The 21,299-nt window shown below is 39.8% G+C and overlaps 1 protein-coding gene across 7 annotated transcripts in view; it reads right to left on the reverse strand.

Moving 5' to 3' along the window:
- CEP162 (centrosomal protein 162) overlaps nt 1–8,225 on the reverse strand; it is a 45,094-nt gene extending 36,869 nt beyond the window's left edge. For 4 of the 7 annotated variants that reach the window (XM_064412576.1, XM_064412575.1, XM_064412572.1 and 1 more), the window contains exons 1-4: nt 8,002–8,225; nt 7,275–7,452; nt 6,359–6,455; nt 1,568–1,706 (exon numbers count right to left, since the gene is read on the reverse strand). In XM_064412576.1, coding sequence (XP_064268646.1) covers nt 1,568–1,706; nt 6,359–6,418 — 199 coding nt within the window. In that variant the 5' untranslated portion in view covers nt 6,419–6,455; nt 7,275–7,452; nt 8,002–8,225. The other 3 variants (XM_064412570.1, XM_064412571.1, XM_064412569.1) reach the window with 3 other exon arrangements.
- Nucleotides 8,226–21,299: the final 13,074 nt, after the last annotated feature.

Consider the following 21,299-nt stretch of genomic DNA (forward strand, 5'->3'; position numbering starts at 1 on the left):
ATGAACAGGCTAGCTTCTTTTGCATGTAAATTGATTCCATACTGGCAAAACTGGGTAGGCTCACCTTCTGAATGTTTTTCTGTTAAATGAGAAGCTTTTCTTAAGAGAAACCTTGAAAAGTTTACCAGATATTTCACACATCAGTAAATTGTAGATAAAGTTTGTTCCAGTTCTAACAGCCTTACCTCTAGTTAACCTGCACAACTGATAAGATATTCTTAATTTTAAAAAAGACAGTGGTGGAAAATGTTTGGATAGAACATCTCAGTATAATCATATTTTTTCTTGTGATTCTGTTTTGAGTTTTACTTAATCCACACAAGCACTGTTCTCTAAAGATTGTAATAACCCTGCCCTTTATGAATCTATTTCAGTGTATTTTCTACCATAAGAAGTATCAAAGCTGGGTTGCCTCAAGCATCTTGGAAAAACCACGGAAACATGCTGAGCTTCTTAAGTCATCAGAATTTTCTTTGATAGTATGTAGAAAAATGAGGTTATGGTAACCTCTTAATTCTCACATTGCCCAGCAAGAACACTCCATCCGTACATTATTTGAAAAGCTGTAAGGAAATCATCATATCTCATAACCACCTGATAAGAACTTTCTCATATCTATCGGAGTTTTAAATCAACATCTTAAAAGGCCAACACAGATAAGAAGTCCAGGTACCACCTATAAGGATTAAGCCCAAATGGCACAACTGCTGACTAGGATTTGACTCCTCACTAAGATAACACTGACAGCTAGTCTGAAAATCTGAGACTACCAGCAGTATTTTAACTCTGTCAGATGAAAAAAAAAGATTTTTGTACCTTTCTGTTAAGGTCCACTTACAATTAATACAAATAATGAAAATTAAGAAACCACTGAAGAAGAGGCAAAAATTCTGTGGAAATTCACTACTATGGGTTTTACTACCCAACAAGAATACAATGTAGAAATTTAAAAAAATAGAGGTGGAAAGCTTGCAAACAATTATATATTTTCTTGCAGAACTATGTGACCATGTCAATACTGAACCAGCAATCATGTCATCACAGCACATTTCGCCTTGAGCCACAGCTCTTGGCAAGGGAAATGTTGAGAATACTGAAGACATACATCTTGGATTCAGCTGGTGTTGAAAAGTTTTTCTTTCTTTGTGCTTTTCCAACCTACTACAAATGTTGCAGTCAGCATACATTTATACAAACTGGTCTTTTTCCAGTACAGTTTTAAAAACAGAAAGCTATAAAAAGTCAGTATAAAGAACAGGTTGGCTACAAAACACATATACCAATATTTCTGTAAGTTCTTAACTTATATTTTCTATTTTACTATTTATAATGTGCTTATTTTTAACAAGTTTTATTAATTCAAAATCTACAGAAAAAAACCCATCAGACAGCTTGCATGCAGCTTGAATATGAACCATTAAAAATACAATTCTACTTGACTTTTATGCTTTACAAACTCTAAAACACTTGAGTGGCATCAACTTAATCCCAAACCGGGCCTAACATGCTGTATGATAAAGAACTAGCCTGACCCCCTGTGGCCAAAACATTGCAAAACTAAATTTACCACCATCATCCGAGTCTTCCTCAGATAACCACCAGGGCACTGAATCCTTTTTCTTCTTTTCTTTTTTCCTGGGCTGTCCCAATTTCTCAAGAATGCTGGACTTTTTCTTTGAACTTTCAAGTGAATCATCTGAAAGAGACTGAATCAATTGCATACAAGATTAAAGAGGGCTTTTACATTTTTACATTGTTTCAGCCACTCAGTTCTGGACTTCTGAGTCCAGATACCTCTCATTACTCTCCACTGTTTGCCTTTCCTACATATGCATGACAAAACTGATTAAGTAAAAATAACTATATTCATATGGCATAATACTGTATATTTTAATAATCCCACTGCCAGAATTTGGATATATTAAAAGTTGATTGCTTCAGAGAATGTATGTTCAAATGAACAGCATAATCAGCTCTTTTTCAATTAGTTAAGACATTTAAGAACCAAAACTCTGACTATATCCCTGAAGATAATGAAGTAGAGCAGAAACAATTTCACCTTGTCCTTGCTTTGTACGTGAACATTATTATTAATATGCTAAAAATAAATGCGCACCAGCAACATTCTAGCTGCCAGAAAATTAGATTTCAGAAATTAATTTTATACTTTGTATTCATGGAATATAATAGAAATGCCAGAGCCATTCCTACCCAACTGTGTATCAAACTTTCATATGTGTTAGCCATCCATGCTGATTTTGACTGATGGCTTAAATCAATGGAAAAAAATCTGAGTATGGACACCATATGAATTTAAATTACTGATAAGTAACAGGAAGGAAAAGACAACTAACCTCCGCTCCTTTCCTTTAATAAAGCTCTTTGTGGCCTACAGCAGGCTCAGAGTCACAATTAGCTATCCACACACTGAACAAGGAAATATTCATTAAACTACTGCACTGCAACGTTATGTTCTACACATTCTTTGTGAAGCAAATTGAAGTTAAGGGGAATGGAATCCTTTTTACCTAATTTTTTTAGCTACAACTGTTAAAACCAATTGTCTAAAGTGTCTTAGACAACATGATGCACAGAATTAGTAAAAGCCATAAATGATAAGAAATAAAGGATTCACATATCAAATGCATCACATGGAAAAATTTAAAAAGCTTCACTTTTTTAATAGTCACAAATAAAAAAAATCTGATAGTATAAACCAAATATCAGAGGCAACAGGATTGTGGATACTTACCATGTAAAACACAAGGGAATGTTTTAGTAAAACAAGTCTCTGCAATCCACTGCCTCCTATTACATTAAAAACACTTTCGTAAAAGCCTAGTTTTACTATATGACTAAAACTTCAACTTCTTCTTCATTTAAAAATCAAATACCAATTATATAAAACTATAATTTAAGAAAAAAATAATTGCAATAAAATATTCTTATTAGCATCTCTGATCAAGAACATCTTTAGAGCTTTCAGTTTCACTAGAGAAAACTAAATGTTTGTCATACATCTCAGAAAAAAAGAAGTGCTCTGAGCCTTGCATTTTAAAAAAACACAATTTTAATACATTAGGAAACTGCTAGACAACAGGATGTATTGCAAATTCTCTAAGTTGGCTCTGTGACATAGAACAAAACAGCTTTAGATTTCTAATAAATATCCCATTAATAACAATTTCCTGACACTAGTCACAACACAAGTACTAGTGCCATTGTCCCCAAAGGTCAGACTGCCTCCTGCTAGCTGGAAGCACTGACAGGTGCTTGATGCAAGCTCTGTTATCACTTGCTGTTTCTTTTACAACTAACAGTATCCTCTGCTCTGCAAGCAGAACTTCAGTGAATGCTCATGCTCCTTAGTGGATTGTAACTAAAGAACCTGCAACTCCCACAGGCTGTGCTCAAATTCTGGAAATTTTCCATGTCCAGCCATCTTGTCAACTGCAGCCAGTAAAGCTGCAGCAGCTGGGAGAGTAATGCTGACACAAAAATACTGGTGCGTTTTTCCCAACACGCCAGTTGTCTCAACAGCAAAACTTCCAGATTTTTTTTCCTTCCTTTGAAAAAAAGGTAAATCAATAAATCAATCAATCATCAATCAACATTCTGGACTTGTAATGACTCCTCAGCACCAGTAAGTGGCACCAATTTCTTCCTTCCCCTCCTCCATAAGACAGCCTCAGCCTTTCAGGAACACAGACACACCAGAAGTGTCAGTTGTTTAATCTCAACATTAATAAAAGCCTAAAGAGGCAGTGTTAAGACCTAGAACAACTACATGGCACATCATCAGCTTACCACCTCCTTTGCATGTGAAGGAACTTTCAAAAGTTCCTTCAACCTATGACAATAAGTAATACAGAATTTGATCTAAACTACTCAGACTTTCATGACCAATTGTCCTGATTAATTCATGAAACCAGTATTTTTCAATTAAATAACTCTACTTCAAAATATGCTTTTATTACACAATAATATGTTAATCTATTTGATATTTTAATAAAAACTTAAAATGCTCCTCTAACATGGCTTAATGTGTGGTGTTTCTCTTCCAGATGCCATTCTACAGACATTCTAACAAGGATGGTATAGCCTTTCCTTTTGAAAGTTTTCCTTCTCAAGTATCCATGAATATCAAGTAGAACAAAGGTCAACTGAAAATACTAGAAGCACACAACAGCTTTTTCACAACATTGCTTTAAGTCACCAAAAAAAGAGCAATTAATTCAATTAATCGAAGCACTGTGCATTAGAAAGACTTCCTCCCATTGCACATCCCAAGAGAATGGCACAGCCAGCACAGCAAACACTGAAAACCTGCAGCTAAACCAGTGTGACAGATGATGCTTAAAGGAAATCCAATTGACAACAGGAGGAAGCACACCAAAACAAGACACTGATGGTGAGGAGTGCATGGACCACAGGAACACAGACAGTGGAGGAGGAAGGATTACGGGAAGAATTATGGATTACAACAGGGTGTCTTGGCAAGGGGCTGGGAATAAGCATGACCAGGCAGAGGGAATCATTAAAGGATTTATCCTACATGCAGTCGTTATTACACATTTGTGTTTCCTTCTGTATAATGATAATAGTCTAGAAAATCCACTGATAGCTTTTAAAGTTCAGTGTATATACTACAAGACTTAGATTAATCCTCATACTAGACCTGCATCATCCAGCTGTATATACAGTCTTCCTTTCAACTTCATGTTTTAATCACAAACATACATATACAGCCTCAACCCAAACACAAATTCATTAAGAGTTATTTAAAAGGGAAAAATCCTGCTCCATTTCCTCTTTGAAAGATTTGCTTAAACAATATGAAGTCTTCCCCAAACTACTGAGAAACAGATTTTACTATTCCCCACCCGCTGTGACGCTCTCAACACAAATATCACCTACAGAGAGATTTCAAGAAATGGAGCACATCAGTTTCTCGTCTTTCTAATATTAAAAGGCCAAACTGTTTTTATAAAAAACCTAAGCAAGGAGAAGGACATAGCAGAAGATGTCTGTGTAAAAATAACAGAGAGTAGATAACATAATTGTAATTTGGGTCTGTATCTAGCTGGCAAAAAACACAATGCATATTTTTAATTACTGGATTAGCAGTTTGGAAACAGTTTGGATTGAAATTATTAAAAAAATGAAGATGTGAATTGTTACAGTTACATTCTCTGGGACATTCCAAATGCCACTTAGAATAATTCAATAGTTATTCTGATTTTTTTTTTTAACAGGCATTCTCAGACATTCTCAATGTGGGCAATAGCTGAGGAGGAAGAAGAGCATGTCAAATGAGGAATAAAATACCAGAAGCAATCACATGCTGAGTTTTGACAGATGTGTACAACAAATAAAATATTAAAAGTTCTTTCTCCTCCCCAAAGCAACTCCCTTTGCAATAACAGTAAGTAAAGAATTTTGAAGGAAATGCAAAGACTAATTTTCTAATTTTACTAACATTAAAAATTTCAGAGAGTTCAAGAGTGCTTAGTTACATCATTAAATTAAATTACTTTTCACAAGTCATTAAATTGTAACACAGCCTCTACTTAGAAAAAATTTCAAGCCTACATTACATATAACAGAGACTCCAGAAATATTCTCTGCCATCATTAGTTACGCTTATATACAGAATTAAAATCTAGTAAAGGCCTTATGTAGCAGTATTAATGTTTTAGGGGTACCACACTGTGTTCTTACAGATCAGAGGGCAGGTTCTGAAATTACAGGTCTTTGCATTGGAAAAATCATACCTAGTCAGGGTATTTAGATCATGTCTGATTATTCTTACCTTAAGTCACAAGCCACAGACTTGCATGATTTTGCCAGTACTCAAAACCATGAAGCACCATGAGGAATTAAAGGAATCTAATTCAGATTTTTAAATCATTACAACATACGTCATTTTATACAAGAATTTTTAAATATAATTCAGTGAGAGTAAGCACTGCACAGAAAAATACAGAAATTTTACAAACGTAGCTTGTGTTTATATATAAGCAGATTTTTTACCTCATTTTCAATTATACATCAATTTGAAACTTCTGGTACTAAGTAGCACCAACAATAAAGCTGAAACAAAAATCAAGAACCAAGGGCTCTTTCTGAAGATATAATCAGGCAATGACAAAATATTTATTTAATTACAAAACTGTTCTCTTGATTTCAATACAGCAAAATAGTATGAATTTAGCTTAGCAATCAAGACCCATAGATAAGACAGCTATGTTAATTATGTAACAAAAGGAGAGCTGAATCTTAAATTTCGTATTCTTCCATAATCAATTTTCCCCATTTTTAATAGAGAATAGGGATGTGACCTTGCTCTCAAACATACCTCTTTCAGAAACTCTTCAAACTGTTCATCTAATTCTTCCTTTGAAAATCGATGAGCCATAATTTGCAGCTGGGTTTTACCTTCCAAACAACTGAGTCTAAAACCAAAAATTTAAACTTTAGTTAATTAAATGCATTCTGAAATTGATGTAACCTAATGATTTACTTGAATAGAGCTATAAGCAAGAAAAACCCCAATCCAAAACTGACAGATGACAAACACTATCCTCCTTCATACCCAATATAAAACTATTTATTGAATGAGACAATCAGCGAAATCTACCTAGATCACCCAAATGCCTTACAAAACACCAGCTTCAGCATTTAAACTTTGAGGGAAAAATAAAATATGACTCACTCCAGCATCTTTACATTTTTCTTCAAAAACCAGCTCTCAGCAATCCAAGCATTTTGTTAATAATCTAATGAGAATCTGCTGCAGTAATATTTCCATTTTAAGGGTTTTTAATTACTTTCTGTGTTTCTACTCCAACACTGGGGACATCTGGCACTGTTAGTTTTGTTTCATCATCTCTGCTGTGCTTTGGATTTAGTAAACAATAAATACACGTAAATCTTTTTAAGGTTAGGAAATGGCATTTGGTTTGATCTGCCCTGACACAGAAAGCCAATGACACTTGCCCCCCTCTCCCTCCCCTAAGTCTGCATCAACTCCTCAGGTATGAAATATGCCCAACAACCAAAAGGCTGCAAAGCTTTTGTGTATCACACTGCTCAGCACATATGGCTGCCTTCAAAACTGCATATGCATGGCAGCATTAAACTGCACTAGCATCTTCCAGCCCGAGAAGTGTGATGTAAACATAAAAGGGCTAAACATTTGCAAAAGTGCTTTTACCATTAAATAAAACTTCTCCCAGTATGGAGCCCACTCAGTACACAGGACTGTTACCTACCTAGTAAATTGATTTTGACAGGCGAGTTGTGACAACTGTTTCCTGCTTTCACTCCTTATCCATCCACAGACCACCCGACACTTTGGCTTTGGCAGTTAAAAAAAAAGAAGTTATACAGCAGACTGCCCAGGCGTTGAGTTCAGCACGATATCCTTATGTAAGCATTTGGACAATATCTCTGAAAACATGGTAAGGAGATTAAGAATGTTACCTCTCAGGGCACACATAATCCAGTATCCTTTTATACTTTCACATCAAAGAACACTCGATGTTAAACACAGGATGCTTTAGCAATTTACTAACTGTGCCAGCTACTTTAGCAAGTGGGGAATATTTAATTCTAGCCTTGCCAGAAAAACAAAGTGATTCTCCTGACATTATCTTTACTTCTTCCTACATTAGAATGACGGCTTTCTTCTGCCTACCCTATAATTAAATCTTTTATAAAAACTAACAATATGTAACTTAAAGGACAACAAACATGTTTACAATTTCGGTAACAGAAGATCACAGGCAAACATTAACCTTAAAAAATATACTTTTCAGGAGTATCTTCATATCTTCTTAGCGAACCTGGCGGCTCACAAATGACACTGTGCACAAAACAAAGGCGGCACTTGCTGCGATATATGCTACAAAACAGCGCAAAAAGCGGAAGTTTTGGGGAGGTACGGCTAAACCACGGGGATGGAGGAAAGCTTAAACAGCCTAACACATTTCACGTAACCTTTTCATCATCCCAGCCGCGACCTGATCCTCTTCCTCCTCCTCCGGCTGTCCCTGGAGCACACGCGCGGCTGGCGCACGGCAGCGCGGGGGCTCGGGGACGGGCGGGCAGGGCTCGGCTCGGCTCCAGGGCCCGACGGGCGCCCCGGGGAGCAGGGGAGAGGGAACTGGCCGCGGCTCGGAGCCGAGCGCTGCTGCGGGCGCCGGGCGCGCACCTGCACGGCGCCGGGCCCGCTCCGCCACGGCCGCCCCGCTCGCCGGCGGCGCGGTTGCCCGGGAAACCCTCCCGGCCACCGTCCCGCCCGCCAGCGGAGACCGCGCCACGTGATTCCGCCAAATCCACCAGCTTCCCGCCGCTCCGCCCGCCCCGCCGCGGCACACACGGCACGGGGGCGACCCGCGGGACGGGAGGGGACGGGCCGGGGTGCCATGTCCTCCGCGGGACACGCGAGGAGACCGGGACGCGGACGGGGACGGGGACGGGCCCGGACGCCACTGACGGGCGGCACTGGCGGGAGGCGCCGGCGTGCGGAGCGCGCCCCCTGGCGGGTGGGGGTGGTCCCTGAGCGGTCAGGGCGGACGGGGCTGAGGGGATTTCATGTCCGAGCGTTCAGGAACCAGCCTGGGGTGCGGGGATTTCCATGTCCGGGCGTTCAGGGACCAGCCTGGGGTGCGGGGATTTCATGTCCGAGCGTTCAGAGACCAGCCTGGGGTGCGGGGATTTCATGTCCGAGCGTTCAGGGACCAGCCTGGGGTGCGGGGATTTCCATGTCCGGGCGTTCAGGGACCAGCCTGGGGTGCGGGGATTTCATGTCCGAGCGTTCAGGGACCAGCCTGGGGTTGGGGGATTTCCATGTCCGGGCGTTCAGGGACCAGCCTGGCCTCCCGCTGGCACCCCCCGAGCGCGCCCCGAAGCCCTTGGCGGCTCCCCCGCCCCGCGGCCACACGGCCGCAGCAGGTTTCCTTCCCACCCCAAGCGCTTCTCCAGAAGTCGTGCAACTGTTCTTCCGGAAAAGCAACAAGGAAAGGGTTAAAAGTGTGTTTAATTCCCTAATGCAAGGGTCAAACTCAAAGCATCCCTTCTTGCTTTTTCACAGAAATCCCTTTCTAAAGTTTTCCTAATGCTTCAGCCTTAGATGTTGGCCGTTGTGTTTTTAATGCGTTTTAGCACATCTCTGGAAATGTTTAAAACACGCAGGGAAATTAATGACCCCTGTTTCCCTGACCACTGCCTCTCAAATAACCACAGAACAATTGCAGTCTGTGCTTGCATGTGCTCTCCAGCGAGGGTCTGTCAGTTGTGTTTGTTGTGAGAGTCACGTTGCTTCAGGAATTTTTATGCCAGCATTTAGTAAATGGCAAAATAAAACAAGTTCACTTAAGAATACAAATGGACATTGTTCACACACGCACACACACACACACGTTTTGATTCTCTGTTCAGCAGACTTGGAACGAAAAGATTTTGAAAGGAAGTTTTCTTCAACGAGTGTTTGGATACTCATTGCAAGTGAGAAACCAGTTAAAGTCCTATTACTGCCTCTCATTTCCTGTTAGCTTGGGAGATAAAGACAGTGCTTCCAATATGGCCTTTATGTATCCCAGATTTTTTAATGCTAGTATAAATTATATTTAAATTCAAAGAAGCAAAGAAATATGGGCTCTGTGTTTTCCACACAAGTCTATAGGAATTACTTTGCTAAAGGTGCTGCAGCCCTTCTTTCAATCAGGCCTATTGTCTGCAGATGGGGTATTATGTTTCCATTTGCAAAGTATTTTTTTCATCTTTATGTGCAACTTCTGCTGCTGTCTGTGGGAAATGTGGGAGCTGATCAAGGACAGAAAGCCCACATAAGCTAATATACTAGAACAATTTGTTACACACGACAGCCCACTGATGGTGAAAACATAAATTTCCAACATTTACTCTTTTCTCTTGTTGCGTGAAAAAGCATGGAGTGAGGCACGGGAATTTGAAAAGAAATATGGAAATTAATTAAAAGAATGTCAGTCATGCTTCATGCCTTGATCCTGCTCAGATTTAAGCCAATGCAAATTTTACTATTAACTTCAAAGTGATAGCTGTGACATCATTCATTGATCATGAGAGTTACTTCATATATGATCAAATAATCACATCAAGGGCTCAGTCCTTCAAGCTGCTAAAAACTGTTGCACATTGAAGCTTTTCTGTTTGCCGAAATATGTTCAAAGAGTCTTGTACAAAGTATAGAAAAATGTGCAGAGGGATCAATGCTCTTGGAAACCTCAGTGCCCATATGGGAAAGAAAAAAACCTAAACCACTCTTGACGACTGTGGTGGAGAGGAGGCATTGCCTGGTGTTGAAATGTCATCCAGTGCATTCAAATAACATGCACAATAGCCACTTAAAAGATTTTCATTTCCTTCTAATGCCAACCAGTTGGAGCAATTTTCTCAAGAGCTCTTAACAGCAGAACTTAAGAAATGGGAGAGGGGGGCTAGCCATGAATTTCAGCCAGGACCATGGCAATTTGGGCAGCAGTGCTAATAAAGCAGAAGGATGGATGCAAATGCTAAAATAGATCCTGCTGGACAGAGCCCCAAATTATAAGGTAAATTTCAGGCTCTGCTGACATGGGTGGGAAGCCTTTTTTGGCTTCTTTGAAGCCAGATTTTCCCGCTGTAGTCATTGGCTTGTCATTTGAATATGTGGCATGTGCACACATAGTACATATGTTTTTCTTGCTAAACAGCAAAAATATGAGGCTTTGTGGATTATTATAGTAATTTCCAAAGATCAATGGCAAAATTAAAAGGAATAAAATATGCATACTTTATTCCGTTGTCTAATTTCAGTTTTGCATCGTCCATAAAATCAGTGGAGAAAAAGATACCAAATAAAAACCAAAAACCTCTGCCATATTCACTTTGGCTGAAGCATTGCATCAGATAGTGTTTCAGTTCTGAGCCTGCAAATATGTGAAATACGAGATTATGATAATAAATATTTAATCATATTCTTGGTTATGTTTTTTTAAGGGCTAACAGTTTCCTACTGAATCAAAAAGAAACAAACAGTGATGGACTAAGAAGTTAAAATTGCATTCTCTGTGTATGATCACCGTATTGAGACTTCCTTAAGTGACAATGCAATAAAAACTCTTTCCAGCATGCACATCCAAAAGAAGTAAAGCCTTCCATAACTAGAAATTGCACAGAAAACATAAAGAATCGTGTGGAACTGTGTTCCATGTGAGAGAAAATGGCAGTCAAATTAGGATTACTTACAAAATAATTCACATAACTAGAATTGTAGTTTAAAAGAGCATTTTTAATGCTTTCACTTTTGGTTCGCTGCAGGTCTCATTTTGATCTGTCACCGATAACAAGTCCTCAGATCCCAAGGGCTGGAATTTTGGTTGATTCAGTTACAGTAGCCTGAACTCAGCGTCTCACTGTATGGTTTTTTCCATTATGAATTTTCTCTACAGGCTGAGAAGTAAATTCTGTGTCATGTTTCAGATTATTCCAGAGACTCAGACTGGTCACAAATCTTATTTCTTCTTGCATCCTTTGAAGGGAGCCGCAAAGTTTGGAGTTTGGAAGCTGGGCTGTTGCTGGCCATTTCCCGTTTTCTGGAAGTTAGCAGACACGCACTGTTTCTCATGCTTTTTGAAAATGGATCCTCCCTCTGGCTTATTTGTGTAAATGTTTAATTGCCTTAATGTTGTGCCCTGTACTGCCAAGTTTTCAGTTTCTGTGGAAGAGTGCAAAGTTGCTGTAATTACTGGCTGCAGGAATAAATTCTTCACCATCATAGAGGAAACTCTCCTATCACCAGCAACTGTAAGCAATTAAAAATTCTTTCAAGAGGGTGATTGTTTGCAGTCAGTAATTAAAGGTGCTTATCACTCTGTCAGATTAAAATGTATTTTCCAACATTTAACACTGCTTTTTCTTTCTTTTCCTGATTCTCTATAAACTTGTTGGAAAACATTGCTCCACTGCGTAATCCAGCTAGTGGAGCAAGATCCATTCTGTTGCTTTTGAGAAATCCTGGGAAAATTATTATGCAAAGGTAGGTACAAACATGGCTGGTTTGACTAACTGTAGCACTTTTGATTTACTCCAGTGATGCTGCCCTGTGCCCACTGTAGGTCCTTCTTTGCCAGTGAAAATTCTCAGCTCTTGGCATCGGGCAACATGCTTACAATTCCTACTCTGTGGGACTGGAGAAACAATTTGAGTCGCTTCCACCTAAGATCATTTGAACTGCAAGCCCTCATCTGCCTTGAATATTCTCCTTTGCATATAGAAAGTTTTGTAGTAAGTTTTTCTCTTTGTGTGAAAACACACTGCATGTGTTCTGTTCAGAAAAGGTTAATGTAAATATTTTTATAAAAATTTCTTGGTGGCTTAGGAAAGATCAAACTCAGAAAATTCTGAAGAGAAAAATTAAGTATTCTTTTAAAATAAGTATTTATTAAAATTTTTCAGAACTGTAACATCTTTCATTGATCCTGACAACATATCTGCCTAGCACTGGCGGGAATGTTAGCTTTGCATTTCAGATTTTCACTTGGTTATTTTTAGTTCTTCTGAAGCCTGGGAAATAAGAAATATAACCGCTTTGAACAGTCTGAAAGAGCCAACTCTAGCAGGGCCTCTGAATCTGATTAGATAAAACAACAAAGAGGTTCTGTTAGGGCAGAGGCAGGAAGAACTAAGGTGGGTGGCAATATCTGTCATAACTCAGGGGAAATGTAGCCTCAAAGCACTCAAAAGTGGGTGAAAAAAATAACATAAGCATTAGACAACTTTCCCACATCTTAGGTCACTCTCCAAATGCAGTTTGAAAAACTTTCTCTAGGCTCCACTTTTTTTTTTTTATTTTATTTTTAAAGTACAATAAACAGCACATGCATGTGTGTTTATATTAAAAAGCTGATTTAGGGGAACATCGTTTCTCTTCAGATAAGTATCTGAAGAAGTACAATGTGGCAAGTGCAATTAGATTTGTTGGTATAGAAACTGTGTGAGATCTTAAGGGACAGATTTGCAATTTTCAGTGTTTTCCTCAGAAAGTTAGGTAGCTTAGGGATAGACACAGGGAATTTTTCCACTAAAGTACAGCTAGTCATAACAGCACATTTTATCGTATTGTGCAGAAAAAGAATCAAACTGTTGTGATTAGTGTAAATGGGAGGTGTTCAGTTTTTTGGGAGGCTTGATTTTAATTATCAGTTATTGGAGGGGTGGAAACCTGAAACACCCACTCAGCCAAGGATTGTGCTTCCCTTCATTCAGTGTAGGATGCATATTTTGAGTTGGAAGAGATCAAAAGAGATTTGTGCACTTCCTCAGGAAAATCAGTCAAAATGTTTTTGAAGTTGCTGTGCATCCACAATGTTGAGCTTTGTCTGTGTCAAAGACTGGGAGTGTTACCTGTTTGAAGCCCACTGCTAGGTGTGTCCCAAGCTAGTCCTGCAGCTGAGGAATGTGCTTTTTCCTCATATTAGAGTCATATAAGAAAAGCCCCTCCAAACTGCTCTTTCCCTGCACGTAACTGTGGCATTCCTGTGGAAACTCCAGGTCTGTCTCGCATGGGACAGTAGTGGTGTGGAACAGGAGGTGCATACAGGTGTGATAACCAATGCTAATCCAATACCAGTTTGCACTGTTCCAGGGGCTCAGCCAGACTGAGGGTGTTCATGTGTGAACTAAGGGGCTTGTAAGTGGTATTTTTCATCAGGCTAAAGCTAGTTACAGTGTACGTTTGGGCAGGAGAGCTGGAGTGTGAAATTTATCCCTATTACCTTTCTCCTCAAGTTTTTTCTCATTGTAATTTCATCAGAAAATTATCTACTCCACAGTTTTTAATTTTCTTTGACATCTCTCTGTGAGTTTCAGTCTTATATTCCTGTGCAAGGAATTGACCATCAGATCTTAAAAGCTTGAGGGGGAAAAATCAGATTCTTGCCAGGAATTGTTACCTATACAAGTTATGCTCCACCAGCTGATCTGTAGACTGCCCAGATGAATGTATAAGAAGACTTTTCCCCTTGATGAATGGGAAAAAAGACAGATAAGTGGACATGGATACCCCTTTTTGTATTTGGCCAGTGAAGGAATAACCTCCTCAAAACTGGGTTAATATGCAATAACAAAACCCTGGGATGTGTTAACCAGTATTGATGGGGGGGGACAGGGTGACTATTACAAGTCTGTTCTCTGTGAGAAGCAGTTTACATGTTTTGTCAACTTAATGTAGCTGTCTCTCTTGTCATCTTCTCACTCGTGGAGACAGAGGACCCAGTGCCATGCTGTTTATACAGATGCTGTTGGTACAGAGATGGGGGAGGAGAAAGTCAGGGAAATCTGAGGTTTCCTTCTCTGTAGCTACATTCCCAGCTCTGCTCAGGGACATTTCAGGTAGGTGCAGGCCTTGAGCACATTTCTGGCACAATGCCTTTGTTGCCTTGTGCTGGTATAAGGAGGTTTCATTCTGCACCAGGTGAAGCAAACTTTCTGGAGTCAGCATGTGTCTCCTGCTTTTTGGTTTAATTTGTCCTTACCTGGAAAAAAAGATAATCTAAACTGATGTTCTGTGTATATGAAACAAGAGCCAGCCCCAGATAGGGACTATGGAATAGAAAACCTCACTACTCTGGAATTCAAATCTGGACAGACAGATTTATTTATTTTTTTTTTTCCTCTATAAACAGTGCTTTAGGGACCTGTCATTACTTAGGGATTTCCAGCATTAGAACCTTTGGTGTCTGTCTACCACCCACCTAGTACCAAAAATGCTAAGAGATCAGCTTGTCACGGGACTAAAATAGTCCTTAATGCTTAGCCTCAAAGGACCATGACACCTGTTCTCCTGTGTCTTCTCTTTCTCTCCATATCTACCCCACTAATCACCTATTAGCTCCTAAGGTACCAGAAATAAACACCAGCAATCCCTAGGTTCAGACAGTGTATATTAAGACCTGTGAAAACAGCCTTTTGCAATTATTTGTCTGGAAAATAATACCTAGCTTAAGGATTTAAAACCTACTGAGGTTTCTTTGTTATTTCAGGCTTCTGGGAACGGTCATTTTCTTAATGTGATAAGAAACTGGGAAATGTTTTCAAAGAAAAGACACTTAGATGTGTGGCCTGCCTGGATTAGTAAGGCTGGAAGCTGCTGTTCCACGAATCACTTAATTATGACAAACGTTCCCTGGCAAGCTGCTGTATATATATTTAATTGAATATTAGGCTATGATTTTTACATGTATACTAAAGGTATTTAGGTGTCACAATTGTCTCACAGTGTAATAATATTTTAAGTGATTTAATTTAATGTTGGATAAGCTTGGACTTTTTGTTCATTTCCTCTGCTCTGAGGGATAAAATAGCATGGTGTGAAAGCCTTTTAAGATTCAACAATATTGTTCAAGCATAGCATCTGCAACTAATAACTATGTAACTCTGAATGAAAAAAAAGTCTAATTATCATGGAAAAGAGAAGATGGTTGACTCATCTTCTGCAGTTTGGATTACATGTGTGGGATTGTGTTTTGGATGGAGCACTCCAGAATAGCAACACTCCATCAAAAACACAGTCATGCACCTGTACTCCAAATGGCTGAATAAGGCAAAACACATGTCATCTGAACACTGTGAATCAAATTAAAAAAAAAAAAAGAAAGAAAAGAAAAGAAAGGAAAGCTGGAAGAGAAATAAAGACAAGTACCATAACATTGGTGTGTCTGAAGAGTTGTTTCTTTAAAGCTCCCTGAGTGATTTATTTATCACTAAACCTCTGTTCGCAAGCCATGTTTGATTTTGCTCGATGCTGATATAGACACTGAAACTGGATATTATGGAAAGGACTGCCAGCAACTGTTTGATCCTGATAAATTACAATAACAGGCACAATTTACAATGAGAAGCTATTGCTGCTTCTGGCTCTAATGTGCAATGAGGTTTAAAACATGGTGGGCCAAAATTCCCTTACCTGGTGGCCCCCTCAGACCATTTACAGAGAAGCATTTAAGAGAGCCACTGAGCAGAAGAAAATTACATTCACAGCAAGGGCCAGACCCAATTTTATATCAAAGGTGAGCACGTGTGTGTATGTGTGTCTGCCTGCATTTGGAGTGAAAGATGTGGGGAAAAGAAGTAGAAGCGTGTATAATCCACATGTTTGGAAACTTGTGTGTTAACTGAGTGGCCCATTCCCTGGATCCTTCTACATGTGTGCACACCCCCCAACACCCCCCACACCACCAGCCCTCACCACCCCCCTTTATGCCTGCAATGCATATGTGTTGTGAATATTGAAGTATATGCTCTGGGAAGTTAATTGATGACTGGCTGCTTATTTGATCTTCACAGTGGCGAGTTCAAAACGTAATGAACGATAAAACCCACCCAATAGCTGGGTTTGGAAAGAGGTGCAAATTCAGCAAGGTGATATGAATTAGAATCCCCTGCAAGTTTCATTTGCAGTATTATTCTCAGACACCTGTCCCTCATTTCAGAAAGTTATACAAGACACAGTCCACACCCAGAGAGTAAAGAAAGATTTCTTGGTATATTTCATTGCCTAGAAACTTTAGATACTGTCATCAGGTGCTGTTTTTCCTCTTTAGGGAACTTTGTGTCTAATCAGATTAACATACACATTCTTACTGATGTGCCAAAAGTTAATTGTCATGGAGGCTAATGAAGAATGGAGTGAAAGGGATGCTGCAGGAAAAAGAGGAACACGAAAAAGATAACGACTCCACATACATGAAACCATTCTCTGATCAGCTCATGTTGCTGGTGCCTCCTGTAGTGAAGTACAAGGGTAGAAGAGACAATTTCATACACTTTTGTTAGTGAAATGTTGAACGAGGCTTCAGAAAGTCTCTAGGAGCAGTGGTGATGTTCAGTGTCTCTGACGGATTGTTTACTTGACTTCTGAAGGACTGTAAAGCACCTCACCTAACACTGGATTCCTGTCTCTGGGAAGTGTTCACCTAACCAAGACTGTATCATATCTCTTGCTTGACCTCATCTTCTGTTAGTTGCCTCATCCAGCTGCTGTTAGATTCTCATGGGATGTTTCCAGAGATGATCAGGAGAGGTTTTTCTGTGTTTGCACCATGCTTCTCCCTTATTCCAGCGTATGTAAACACTTGCACATGAACAGCAGAAGCAGTCCCCAGTTCCATATTCACAAACCTACTTTGTCTGTGTCCTCTGCCTTTGACAAGTAAACTTTCCCATTGCCTTTTTTTTTAACTCTCTGGTTTTCCATTTAAAAACCTTATATATATTCCGCTAACCATTCCTCTTTTCCTTTGAAGAAATGTATGTATACACATGCCTACCACCCCTTTTCTCTGCTGCTGCTTCCCCAGCCTTTATATAGGATCAGTATTTCCAGTGTCATCTGCTGGAGAGAGGCAGGCAGAGATGCTGCATGCCTTTAAAGAGTGAGCGTGTGTCCATGAACATACACATGTGCACACACATGGTCTCATGTATGGGCATTTCATCCCCTGTCTCAAGGAGTGAGGGGTTCCCTGGATCACAGAGAATGAAGCAGAAGAGGTGAACATGGGCTTGTGTCTCTACAACGTGGACACAGTTTAGCAAAGGCATAGTATGAAATATAGATCTGGAATGCAGAGGGGACAGGCATTGAGGACAAAAGGCACACACGTTCCCCTGATTCTAAATATAGACAAATGTTTAATGTCAGTATCTATGGACTCTGTGTGAAGGTGAAACTACCTAAGAAACAAAGCTAAGAATAATTTCAAAAGAGGTGCCCATTTCCGTGCTGCTGGAAATTTTCTGCCAAGAATTAGGTTGGATAATTCCAGGCCAGCTTTCAAGATTACATGCATACCAGGGGAGCATACATTAGAAATTTAAATTAGATATGACAAGCTGATCACAGGAGAAAAAAATGCTTAAGTAAAAATATTTGGTAATAGATCAGCTTGAAATTAGATTAATGGTTGCAAAAAGGGGCCTGAATATTCAAAATGAGGGCAGTCTATGGGAAATGCCTTAAATAAGTGGTGGGGTTTTTTTCCTTTCTTTTTTTTTTTTTATTTTTTCCTGAGCAGGCTGTTCAAATTGCCAAAAATGAGCAGAATTTAAGGGATTTGCTTTCTCTGTTGGTCCCATAGTGAAAAAAGAAGCATGACTGTCATTTCCCTACTCTTCTGGGCAGTGTGAGTTGTGTATCTACAGCTTGGTGGATTCCCAGAATAGATAGGTCTGATCTTATGTCCATTGGAAGCACTGTGGTACTGGGACAGGTAACCTGTGTGACCATGAGTTGCCTGCTAGGAGGGCAGCCATGAAGATGATGCTTTCCCTAGTAACTGGTTCTGGTCAGTAATAATGATTACTTCTTTTGATAAAAACCCATCTAATTCAGCACTGAAGTGTGTTTGACTTGAGCCTTCCAGCTTGTGAGACCCCCTCTGTTAGATTAAAGAGCTCTTTAAGAAGTGCAGTCTATTTCTTTTCTGTGGCAGTACTAATATATTGAAGCCAAACCACTTCTTGGCCGGCTGTGAGTTAAAAGTCAGCAAACTTGCTGTGGGGAGTTTCTGCTTTCATTTTAAACCAGCTTATGTGATCATAGAGCATCAGGATGTGCGAGTCACTGGAGTTTACCTTTCCACCTGCTTGTGCTTGCAAATGCAAGCGATGAGAAAGTAAACGACCAGCGACAGCAGAGCCGGCCACCCGCAGTCCCCCGTCTGTCAGCTCTGCCTCAGCCGAGCCCGTGCTGCTGCAGGAGGTGTCCTAGGTTTCGAGAGAGAGATTTCCACGTGTCCCTCCTGCCTTCTGTAGTCAGCAAACCACCTTGCACAGTTCAGATTTCATCATGAGCCGTGTTTACTGAGTTGTCAGAGATAAGCCTGTCTCTAGAGGCAAGCGTTAGGACTGGGAACAGAAATGCCAGCAGTGAGCACATATGGCAATGTTTGTACTCTTAAGTTTGAAAGAACTAGACGAGTTAACAAATACAGATGTTTAAAATCAGTAAGAGTGTTTAATGAAAACAAACAAAATACTGTAGTCTATAAAGCTAAACCTGTTTTTCTTTGGCTCCTTTTGACAAGCTGGGATTAGTGTTTTTCTGAACCTATACCCTTCTTGACATATGGGACATTTTTGAGGGACATTAGTCCCAGCAGATGCTGGGTGGCACTTGGGTGGGTGCCTCTGATTTTTAGTTAGTTAATAAATCAGCTTTTACAACCATGTGTATCCTATGATTTAACACATGCGTAACAATAATACTGGATTAGGAAGAACAAACTGTTTCTGCAAAGGATATTTTATTTCTTAGTAATATTGCATACAATAAGAGCTTTTCTGTAACATAAACAAAGGATTCATGCTATTTTTTCATTTAGCCAGTGCCCTGCATCCCCATGGGTCAAATTGTGCTCGGAATTGCATTAGTACAAATGCAGAGTACCTCCACTAAGCTCAGTAAAACTCTTTCCATTCACTTCAAGGGATGCTGCGTCAAACCTCATGCAGACTGCTTTCCACAGGCATCAGCAGCCACTTCCTGCCTAGTAAACTCCTTAATTGATGTTCCCTCAATTAAAACACTCATGTAATGCTTTGCATAATCAGAAGGTTAAATAGTGTCACGTTGCTTTCCTACAAAAATCTTTTTCCTGCTCTTGTTTTTGGAAGGAAAATTTTCTTTTTAATCTTTAAGCTCCCACTGCAGATATGTGCTAAGCTACTAGCACACATGACATCATCCTTGGCTTCAGCCTTTGAAAGTGAAGTGGTATTTAAAAATATGAAATTCTGGTAGCAATGTCAGACCCAAAGTTGAAGTTTAAAACAAAACTGACAACAAAATCAACTGCCAGGAAACAGACTATTTTTTAAATTAGACATCTATCATGTCAACTTTGAGTTAATCTCTGGAGCCAGCTCAAGAATGGATGAGGTAATATTTGCACATGTTGTGGATAAGATAGAATGAAAATGGATTTTCTCTCTTTTTTTTTTTTTTGGCTAATGTGCTACAAAGGTTATGAAGCCTGATGGTTGGAATCACGAGCTGTGATTGAGGGGTTATGTGTGAAGCAGCAGATTAGAATGGCTTTAATATGTTACATGATGATCTCTGAAAGATCCCAGGCTGTATACAAAATGTGGTGAATAGAGGCACTTGCAGGAGGTAGGAAGATAGGTGATAAATGGAGGCTTGACATAATTCTGGAGAAAGCTCTCAAAGCCAACACATTTAGTGGATAAGTTTAAGGACTTGGTCTCACTGCTTTAGTTCTGAGTGCCAGGGGTTGAGGCTTAAAAGGGAGTCAGGACTTGCTGACAACCAGCTAGAAGATGGCTGGATGTAAGTTATAGTGCATGAAACAAAATGAAACATTGAGTCATAACCTGTTACAAGAGCAACCTCTTTTGCTATTACAGAAACTATCTGAAAATTTGTTTTTGTCTGTGTTAATAGTGCTTAAAAAACATGCGAATTACAGCTGGGAAAGGAATTTCACTAATTCCTGTTTTGTGTGCTGTTTGTGAAAGCTTTTCTTAGCCTTTGTCCATGCTGTTCTCTAAAGCATATTCCTGGCAAAGGCCTACATTCCTTGCTTAGCATTTGTACCCAACTGCCTGTGAAAGGTTGACACACGCAGAAACTCTCAGAGGTCTGGCTTAGGAAGTGTGGGGCTCAGGTGGCTTGTTCTATCTTGTTCTTTTTCAGTGGTCTCAGTGGTCTTTTCTATAATCTTGGCAGTTCTGGAGACCAGTTAAGTTAAATCAGTTCTTTCCAAGACCCTGCCCAGAGGCCCATGCTGCAGCCTTGTCCATAATGAACAGCTACAAATTGCTAGTCCTTTGATCTGTTTCTCCACACCACTGGAGTAGCTTTGCACCTCCTAGAAGTGTTCAGGAGCAGAGGCAGGAGATTTCTACAGAGTAGAATCCCACCCTCCACAGGCAGACATATGAGTTTTTTTGGACCTTTTGTCTCAGCTTCCCTTGGGGATGTCAATGGAAGAGGACTGAAAGCCATACAATGAGCAGGAAGAAAAAGTTGTGTTCCTTTGGGAATGTGAGGGCCAGGAAAATAATTGAGACGTTGGTCTTTGAATCAGAGCAGGAAAGGTCTATCCCACAGCCATCTCCATCCCTTTTGAGAGATATGCAGACAAGTGATTCATTTCAGTCACTAATGTCAGGTTTACAAGTGTAAGGGCTGAATTTTTTCACAAGCATTTTTGCTGTGGGCAGCTGTGAGTTTGTCACCATCTTCTGGAAAC

This window comes from Passer domesticus, chromosome 3 (genome assembly GCF_036417665.1).
Source record: "Passer domesticus isolate bPasDom1 chromosome 3, bPasDom1.hap1, whole genome shotgun sequence".
Lineage (NCBI taxonomy): Eukaryota > Metazoa > Chordata > Aves > Passeriformes > Passeridae > Passer > Passer domesticus.